General features: G+C 44.7%; 1 protein-coding gene across 1 annotated transcript in view; it reads right to left on the reverse strand.

The window, feature by feature from the left end:
- Nucleotides 1-335: 335 nt before the first annotated feature.
- PHETA1 (PH domain containing endocytic trafficking adaptor 1) overlaps nt 336-9,582 on the reverse strand; it is a 10,860-nt gene continuing 1,613 nt past the window's right edge. The window contains exon 2 of the mRNA XM_082275898.1: nt 336-1,240. Coding sequence (XP_082132024.1) covers nt 414-1,220 — 807 coding nt within the window. The 5' untranslated portion in view covers nt 1,221-1,240 and the 3' untranslated portion in view covers nt 336-413. The remainder of the gene's footprint in view (nt 1,241-9,582) is intronic.

Consider the following 9,582-nt stretch of genomic DNA (forward strand, 5'->3'; position numbering starts at 1 on the left):
ATATATATATTATACTAAAGTAGTGGCTTCGGCATTGTGGCAGTAAATAGAGGCTACTGGTGAAGAATTTATAATTGATTCAGTTAATTAAAGGTCAGTCTACCCAAAAACTGATGTTTCAACTATGATTGGATACATCTGGTCTGAATCTCATGGCAGATTTGAAAATCTCCTGGCAAATCCAGCAAAAAGGTCTCCTTGTCTGAAATCCTGGTGTTGTCTTGTAATCCCCCTTCCTGCACACAGACAACGGCTGCAGTGGGTAGGTGAAGCTGGGAATTTAGGTGCAGATACCTCATCATCTGAGTCTATGAGGGATATAAAAAGCAATCAAACCTGTCAACAGCTACCCAAATTTGAGATACCTTTTCTACGTGGATTGACCCTTTAGGTGGAGATTTTCAGCTTACTGCTCATGACTTTTCATAGGAGTTTTCCACCCACTGTGTTCTTAGTTGCAGAATTTCTTTACCAAAAAAGTCATGAAGCCTGGAGAAGCTGGCAGTGACTTCAGTCCCCTTATTACTGGCACATGCCTCATCTGCGCTGCTGTCGGTCTGCATACTCTTCTCCAATGCCGTGGAGTACAGCTGACCACTTTCCCCTAAGTCATCTCCAAAATGCCCTTTAGTGATGTATTTATATTTTGGTCCGTTTGTATGAATGATACCATTGGGCACATTATCTGGAGTGCTATTCCATGGCACGCTGCCATTGTCCTTTAGTGACGGCCTATCTTGAGTATCCTGGGCTGCGGGGCAGTCACTGTGGAAATTGGGATTTATTTCCGCAGTGTCCTGAGTCCCACTAAGAGACCTTTGACTTTTCTTCATTTCCACAAGCTGCTCCTGGAGTTCCTTTACTACAAGTCTGATGTATTCAAAGTTTGCCCTGGATAGAGCCTTTACCCAGGATTCCATCGTGCTGTGGCTGTCAGCAGCAAGAATATAGGCACGGGATTTGGCATAGCCAAACTTGATTGCAAAAGCAAACTCTTCCGTAGACTCACATAGCTCCACTCTGCATCCTTCCAGTATAATCACTCCGAGGGGCTCTTTGCGCTCTTCAGTGTCATAGTAAAAGAGCATGTTACCCTTCAGCACAAACCAGCGTCTATGATAGGAAGCATTGCGCTCACCCTTTTTATACAAAAACCCACATTTGTCCACCGGTGACTTGCAGGTGGCGTAATAGACCAAGTTCCTCTCATTGAGCTTCATGTCTTGGCTTGTCTCAGGCCCTTGAATACATATGAAATAAGAATTTAGTTTCCAATATCCAACTACAGGGATGAACAACACAAACATCATTTACAAATCTAACCACCGGGAAAAGTTATTTATATGAAAATGAGAGGATTAAGTACTCTTGTCTGAATTAGACACAATTGATACACCTATAGGCAGTGATGGTAACAAGAAATTGCTGATGCCCACATAGGAACCTGTAATACAAAATTCAAATGTAGAAACAAAGAACTCAGGTAGGCAAATACAGTAAAATCACATTTGAAATACACATGTAAACTGTTTTATCTGAGAAACGATTTCTAAATCTGTTCAGCAAGTCTTGTGATTCTGCCACTCATGACCTTCCCTTAACAATTCCCTTGCGGAAAAACATGCTGAATTGGCATCAATGAGCAACATAACAGAGACTACCTGACATGAAATATCTCCAACTATCGTTCAATGAATGTTTATCTTGGGAGACAAAATGAAGCTACTTCCATCAGCAGTATGAAAAAAATGTATGATTCTTTAGGCTCCATGCACACAGGGCATCATAAAAACGAGCTCCAAAGCTGTTTGACGCCGGGAAAAAGCAGCTGTAAAAACGTGCTTTCAGTAGCTTTTTCCATTAGCGTTATTGCACGTTTGGCCACGTAGCTTTCAGCAGCGTTTTTTCTGCCTCCATTCAAAATCAAAGGTTCCCTATGGGAGCATATTGATTTGAATGGAAGTCGCACCGCAAGTCGGATCAGGATGATGCGACTTGCGCTGGGAGAATCTTGAGGGGGAACTCCACGCCAAAATGGGGAAAAAAAAAACGGAGTGGGGTTCCCGCCCAGGTTCCAAACCAGGCCTTTCGGGTCTGGTATGGAATTTGAGGGTAGAAAAAAAGGCGTGGGGTCCCCCCCAAAATTCAAAATTCAGACCCTTATCCGAGCATGCAGCCCAGCAGGCAAGGAAAGGGGAGGGGACGAGCGAGCGGCCCCACCCCCCCTGGACCATACCAGGCCTCACGCCCTCAACATGGACTATATAATAAGCTGCAGAGACCGGAGACCGGCATAATCACTGGTGACAGCGTCGGAGGAGGGCCAGAGGAGGCAAAAGGGCAGAAGAGCGGAGGGCAGAAGAGCGGAGGGGACAAGACCAGAAGAGCGGAGAGGAGAGGAGAAGAGCGGAGCGGAGAAGACCGGATGAAGATTTTTAATAAACTTTTCAAAACGTCTCCTGTCGTTATTTACACACACTGCCTTTTATGGGGTGAATGGGTAGGGGTACAGTGTACCTCATACCCATTCACATAGGGAGGGGGTCCGGGATCTGGGGGCCCCCTTGATAAGCCCCCTGCCCGCAGACCCCCACAACCACCGGCCAGGGTTGTGGGGATGAGGCCCTTGTCCTCATCAACATGGGGGCAGGGTGCTTTGAGGTGGGGGTGCAAAGCCCCCCCCCGCCCCAAAGCACCCACACCCCCCCCCCATGTTGAGGGCGTGTGGCCTGTTATGGTCCAGGGGGGGTGGGGCCGCTCGCTCGTCCCCTCCCCTTTCCTTGCCTGCATGCTCGGATAAGGGTCTGGTATGGATTTTGGGGGGGACCCCACGCCGTTTTTTCGGCGTGGGGCTACCCTCAAATTCCATACCAGACCCGAAGGGCCTGGTTTGGAACCTGGGGGGGAACCCCACGCTGTTTTTTTCCCCCCATTTTGGCGTGGAGTTCCCCCTCAAGATTCTCACAGCGCAAGTCGCGCCGCAAGTCGGATCATCCTGATCCGACTTGCGGTGCGACTTCCATTCAAATCAATAGGCTCCCATATTCATTGAATGGATGAAAAAAAATGTATAACGTGGCTTAACGCACGTTAAGCAACGTTATTCAGTCTCTAACAGCGTCAGACGTTTTTACAGCTTGACGCTGCAGCTCCAGAACGCACAGTTCCTGGGTTTTTTTGGAGCTGTAAAACGCCTATGCCACTTGGAGCTCCTAAAAGCTCTATGTGTGCATGAGGCCATAGAATAACATGGATGGGCGTTCTGCAGCTGCAAAAAAAAAAAAAAACGTCTGACGCTGCTAACAGCAGCTCCAAAAACGTCCAGTGTGCATGAGGCCTTAAAGTTCAACTTCACTCTTCCAATCAACATTGGTTATCTCTAATCCTCATGCTGCTAGCATTAGTAAACAGATAGGCAAGTATATCATATTGTTTTAAACTTTTTTTAAATTTCTTCAGTTACTTCCTAGTTTCTTGCCTAGGCAAATGATTTCTACATCCCAGGAGTCTTCAGGAGAGAGGAGGAGGGGTTTTCTCAGCTAAGGACACACTCCTGCATGCATGCATGCTTGAGCTAAGGGCAGATGGATTCCAGGAAGTAAATGCTTCATGAATAATCTGACCTTTTTCAAGATTGACGAAGCCAGAAATGCTAGGGGTGTTTTTCAAAGAGATGTCTCAACATAATAAGGTATGGAGATATGGATAGATGGGGGAGTTTGCTTTGAATAATAAAAATGAACTAATTAGCGTTTTTTATGCTCAGATGCAGTGAAAATCCACTTTAAAGGAGTTGTAAAGGCTGAAGGTTTTTTTTATTCTAAGTGAAGCAGCCCCTCCAGCACCCCTAATACTTACCTGATCCAACTCTCTCCAGCGATGTTCATGAGTTCCTCGGCAGTCTGGTATTCTCCCTCCTGATTGGCTGAGACACAGCCGCAGCACCATTGGCTTCCGCGGCTGTCAAAGTCAGTTAGCTATTCAGGAGAGAAAGGGGACGGGGCCGAACAGCAGCTCCATGTCCATGTACACAGGGAGCTGCAGCTCGGCTCGGGTGCCCCCATAGTAAGCTGCTTGCTATGGGGGCTCTCGACAGGAGGGAGGGGCCAAGAGACCTGAAGAATGACCCGAGAAGGAGGAGTGCCCGGGCCATTCTGTGCAAAACCAACTTCACAGAGGAGGTAAATAAAACATGTTTGTTATTTAAAAAAAACAAGACTTTACAATCACTTTAATGAATACATAACTGACCTAAAGCGTGTTCTTAATATTTGCTTTGAATTCTTTGACATTTACAATCAATGTCTTCTCCAATACCGGTCAAGTTTGTATATATTTAGGACCCAACACAAAATCTTTATTCAGATCTGATAGGTAAGTTCACCCAAAGCCATAAGATAGTCATTGCCCTAACCATCCAAATGTCAGGAAAGGAAATTAAAGTATGTCTACAGACTTCACCTTGACCTCTTCAGGCAACCACTATAAAATGGATGTCAGGTTGGCCAATCTCTACTGTTTTCCAAGGATAAGGTCGGTGCCAGGGCTGTATACAGACACACACGCACCTAGCTGGCTGGAATATGCATATTTATGCCACAATCATTTAAAAAGCCACTGTCTTGTTTTTCCCTAAATTACACTTTGATTAATTTTTCGATTTCTCAAGAGAAACCTGAAAGAAAAAACAATTAAATGATATACAGTAGCTTTGTTTTTAATGTAGAGGAGTCATTATAATATTAAAAGGGAACATAATAAGATCACATTTATAAAGCCAGATATGTTTTTAGTAGACGAATAGTCACTCACTACTTTGAAATTTTTTACCCCCCCCTTTTGTTATTTTTAGGCAGAAATTTGTAATTTTTGGCAGTTTTTTCCTTTAAACTATCTTTGAGCAAGAAACCAATATCATTTTTTTTATTTCTTTTTACCTTTTTCAGGCAGGATTGCCTTACTGAAACTCCCTATTGTGTCTCAGCAGTGGCAAAGCAAAGAAAACAATAAAAGTGGGAGAAGCCGAGTACTCACCTAAAAGGTATGATAATCCATAGGGCAAGCCTACATTCTAGCATGCTTAAAGTGATTGTAAAGTCTTTTTTTTTTCTACTAAAAGAGCAAACATATTATACTTACCTGCTCTGTGCTGTGGTTTTGCACAGAGCAGCCCCGATCCTTCACTTCCCCGGTCCCTGTCTGGAGCTCCTGGCCCCTACCTCCTGTTGAGTGCCCCCACAGCCAGCAGCTTGCTATGGGGGCACCTGAGCCAAGATGCAGCTCCGTGTATACATTCAGAGATGGTGCTGCCATTAAGCCCCGCCCCCTCTCTCTGATTGGCTGAGTTTGATTGACAGCAGTGGGAGCCAATGGCTCCACTGCTGTGTCTCAGACAATGCTGTGGCACTGGTGGACATTGCTGGATAAGGATGGAGCTCATGTAGGTATTAAGGGGGCTGAGAGGGACTGCTGCACACAGAAGGCTTTTTATCTTAAGGCATAGACTGCATTAAGATAAAAAAAAAACCTTCTGCCTTTACAACTCCTTAAAAGTGTCTCTAAAAGGCAGAAGGTTTTTTATATCCTAATGCATTCTATGCATTAAGATAAAAAGCCTTCTGTGTGCAGCAGCCCCTCTAATACTTACCTGTGCCCCATCTCGATCCAGCGATGTTGCACGAGAGACTTTGCTGTCCAGTACTCTCCCTCCTGACTGGCTGAAACACAGCAGCAGGCGCCATTGGCTCCCGCTGCTGTCAAACAAAGTCAGTGAGCTAATAAGGAGGGGGCCCTGAATGGACTCACGGAGCAGGGGCTCGGGTGCCCCCATAGCAAGCTGCCTCATGACAGTACAGAGAAAAGTAAACCAAGTACTGTAACAGGATACAGAAAAGGTTGGCACAGGAATATACCGACTTGCATTTCTGATGTGCTTGCAGAATTATGAATTATCTGCCATTTTACCTTTTTTTTTACGTCATTAAAGTGGGGACAAGGCATTCCATTAAACCTGAAGAGTTTGCGTTTAGAGCATAGGATCACATCTCACTAAAGGATGTGAATGAGGGAAAGGGCTTCCTCTGATGAGTGAAACATTAAAGCAAATTACATGTTAGCCAGCAGGCGCTCTTCCTAGAGGAAAACAACATTGTAAAGGAAAATAAATATAATACAAATGGAATAACAATGGAGGAAACTAAAAGACTATAGACAAGCATGCATACAGATATACTATTCAGATAATGGGGGTACATTTTTAAGTGTTTCAAAATCAGCAGTTCACGTGTGTGTATTATTATATATATATATATATTACTTCTATATACATATGCATCTGACCTGCGGTTTACCTCCTTCCCACCTGCTGTTTTGCATCCCCGATAGCAGTGATGGCAAACCTTGGCACCCCAAAAGATTTGGAACTTCATTTCCCATGATGCTCATGCACTCTGCAGTGTAGTTGAGCATCATGGAAAGTGTAGTTCCAAAACATCTGGGGTGCCAAGGTTTGCCATCACTGCATAGACTTGTATGAGAATGCAAAACCTGTGTTTCAAATAAACAAAAACCCGTGGACAGTTCTCAATTGTTGGGTCTGTTTTGGGACCAAAGATACAGTTTTGCGTGAATGTACAGCCAATTAGCAACTACTACATTTAGCCGCTAAACCACATAAACATTTTTGAGATCCAGTAGGTGACGATCAAAGCTTTTCAGCAGAAAATGTGAGACCTAAGGTTTCCAGATTTGATGGAATTTAGACATTGGGGTTGATTTACTAAAGGCATAATGGTGGTGCTCATTTTCCCTATAGCTTAGTAAATGTGGTAAGACTATGCTGATTTTCATCATCCAATCATGTTATTTTCCCTCTTTTGTTTTTGGATGATTGGATTTTGCATGACATGGACTGTCATGTCTCCCAGGTGTGGCTGCTGAAGGGGGAGTCTCCCCACTGGCTCCATGAGAGGATTCTCATTGGGCAGTGGAGGAAACCCAATCAGTGGCCCATTCAGGCCTGTATCTACCCCAGAAGGCAGATTCTGCCGCAGAGGATTCTGGGAGTGGGTATAAGTTTAAGGGGAACGCATGACGCAGCGTCTTTGGCGGGAAGCAGAGTCCCAGGAGGGAGGGTACGGCTGTCTCCCCTCCTGTCAGAAGGATCGGGTGGCTGCCTGAGAATCCGGAAGAGAGAGCTGAGCTGCAGAGAGGAACCGGTGTGCCGAGTACCAGCGGAGGAAGAGGGGTTAAGTTCCAGGAAAGCCTTCCAAGGTCATGAGTACTGTGAACTGCCCCTGGGGGTCTACCTAGTGTAGAGGGGACCACTCCGGTGAAGGTCCCAGGGATCCTGAAGCCTGCCAAGGGGGTTGCCTAGTGAAAGGACCCTGAAGTGTTAAGGGGGTTGCCTAGTGAAAGGACCCTGGAAGTGTAGAGGGGCGCCAGCGGTTGGGCCCTGAAGAGTCAAGAGTGCAGTGTTAGGAGTTGCAGCAGCACAAGCAGTTACAAGAAGCTACCTCAGTCAGTGAAGGGGTGGAGGGAGTTCTACACAGGACTTTTGAGCTAGACAGAGTGTCAAGAGTCAAGGATTATTACAGTCCTGGATCTTCTGAGTTAACCAAGGAGTTAAAGTCGAAGTTTCAGCAGAACAGTATTTCAAGCGCCAGGAAGCGTTGGTTGGCATTCAGCTGGCGCCAGGACAGCGCTAACAGGCATTTTTTCTACAAAGTGTCCCAGTTAAACCTAGTTGAGCCAGAGGAGTATCCCACTCATTCCCTTCTCCCATCCCCATTATAAAAAAAACACCAAAGATGCCGGAATGGTCAATGTCTCAGCTCTCACACTTGGGTTCTCAACATCAATGCGTTGGAAGTGATCCCGGTAACAATGGCGGACCCACATCAGGCCCAATGCCTGGAAATATGGCTACATGTATATCAACCGTGAACACAAAGTTATATGAAGTCCGGTGAATATTAATAAAAAGTCCCACAGTGATTTAATTATAAATAATTAATTATTTTCACATAAGGGCTTAAATCACAATGGGACTTTTTACTAATTAATATTCATGGGACTTCGGATAATTTTGTGTTCATGGTTGATATACACATTGTGTATATGAATAGCAATTGCTTGTTTCAGTATATTATTTTTATTTGTGGTATGTGGCAAATGGGGGCATCATTTTGTATGTTTGCAGAACTGCAATTGTGGTATCACATTTATTATCTACTTTGTGGCTGTCAGAATGTGAGTTATGAGTGTGAAATGTTTTTTTGGGCATCCCTTTTGTTATTAGGTGTACAAGTGCTGTATTTAGGGTTATAGGTTGTGGTCTTTGGAGGGGATATGAAGGATCCTGTAGATCTGTATCCACAATCCCAGTTTCATACAGCTGAAAAAACATGTATATGGGTGACCTGGTATTGCATGGGCCAATCATTTTGGTATTATGTACCATCTGAGTAATGCTTTGTAGTTAAATCTCTTTGGCTAATGCAGCGAGTTAGCACTATCAAGTTGTTTTTCAGATCTGAGCTCCGCTTGATACTCAGGTCTAGCTCCCATTTGTAGGTGTAGCCATGGGGTATAGGAGTGAACAGAGAGAGTAAAGCCCCGTACACACGCACCGATTGTTGGCCGTAAATTTTCGGCCAACATCCGATCGGCCGATTGTCGGCTTGTTAGTATGATGCTTCCGACACCCGACTGCGACTTTTCGGCCGAACAAAATCTGGTGTGCATGCTATAAAATTTTTGTTGGCCGTCACCAGAACGGCCGATTGTTCGTCAGTCAGTACAGATTTCGGCCAACAAAAGTCAGATGAGCAAGACTGGGCATGCTCAGAGAAGAAAAAACACACGAAAAGTAGACCAGAACATGACATCACTTCTGCAGTTGGTTGTTGGCCGACAAAATTTGTGTGCAGTCTAGAGCACATTTCAACCAACACAACAACACTGGACAAAAGACGGCCGATCGGTCGGCCAACAATCGGTGCGTGTGTACGGGGCTTAATGGTGTCAACGGGATGAAAATTAGCCTTGTAAAGTGTGGATCATTCTTACATTTCGATTCAAAAGGGGTAAGAACCAATATGGTGGCAACAGTGTTTATTTAGTAAGTATCCAAAATAGTTCAGAATTAGGTGTCTTGAAAGCTGTAGATTGGAGAAGGGTTTTCTTCCCTTTGGTGTGAGAAGCCGATGGAATGGCGTGTTATGCCTGCTGCAATCCAGAGTCTACAAGCACCTGATGACACGAGTTTCAGGGGAAAGGAAGGATAGGTAATAAAAGTAAGTTGGGATGGAGCATTGGAATACTCAAAGTGGTTGAAAACCTCAGACATGAAAGTATTTCTTTGGGCTTACTTGACTCTCTCAAAAAGCTATAAGTGTCATTCTTCTCTGTTATCTAGTTCCTCTGTTAGCATCATGAATCCCTGTTGACAAGTTTTCATGACACCAAGCAAAAAAAAAGTAACAGGGGAGGGATCAAACCATGATTGATAGCCTCAGCTCTGTTCCAGGAGGATTTGTTTTATCTCTGTGTATCAGTCACTTCAATGGGAATAAGTAAAGG

The sequence above is a fragment of the Pelophylax lessonae genome, assembly GCF_965119305.1.
Source record: "Pelophylax lessonae genome assembly, chromosome: 1".
NCBI lineage: Eukaryota > Metazoa > Chordata > Amphibia > Anura > Ranidae > Pelophylax > Pelophylax lessonae.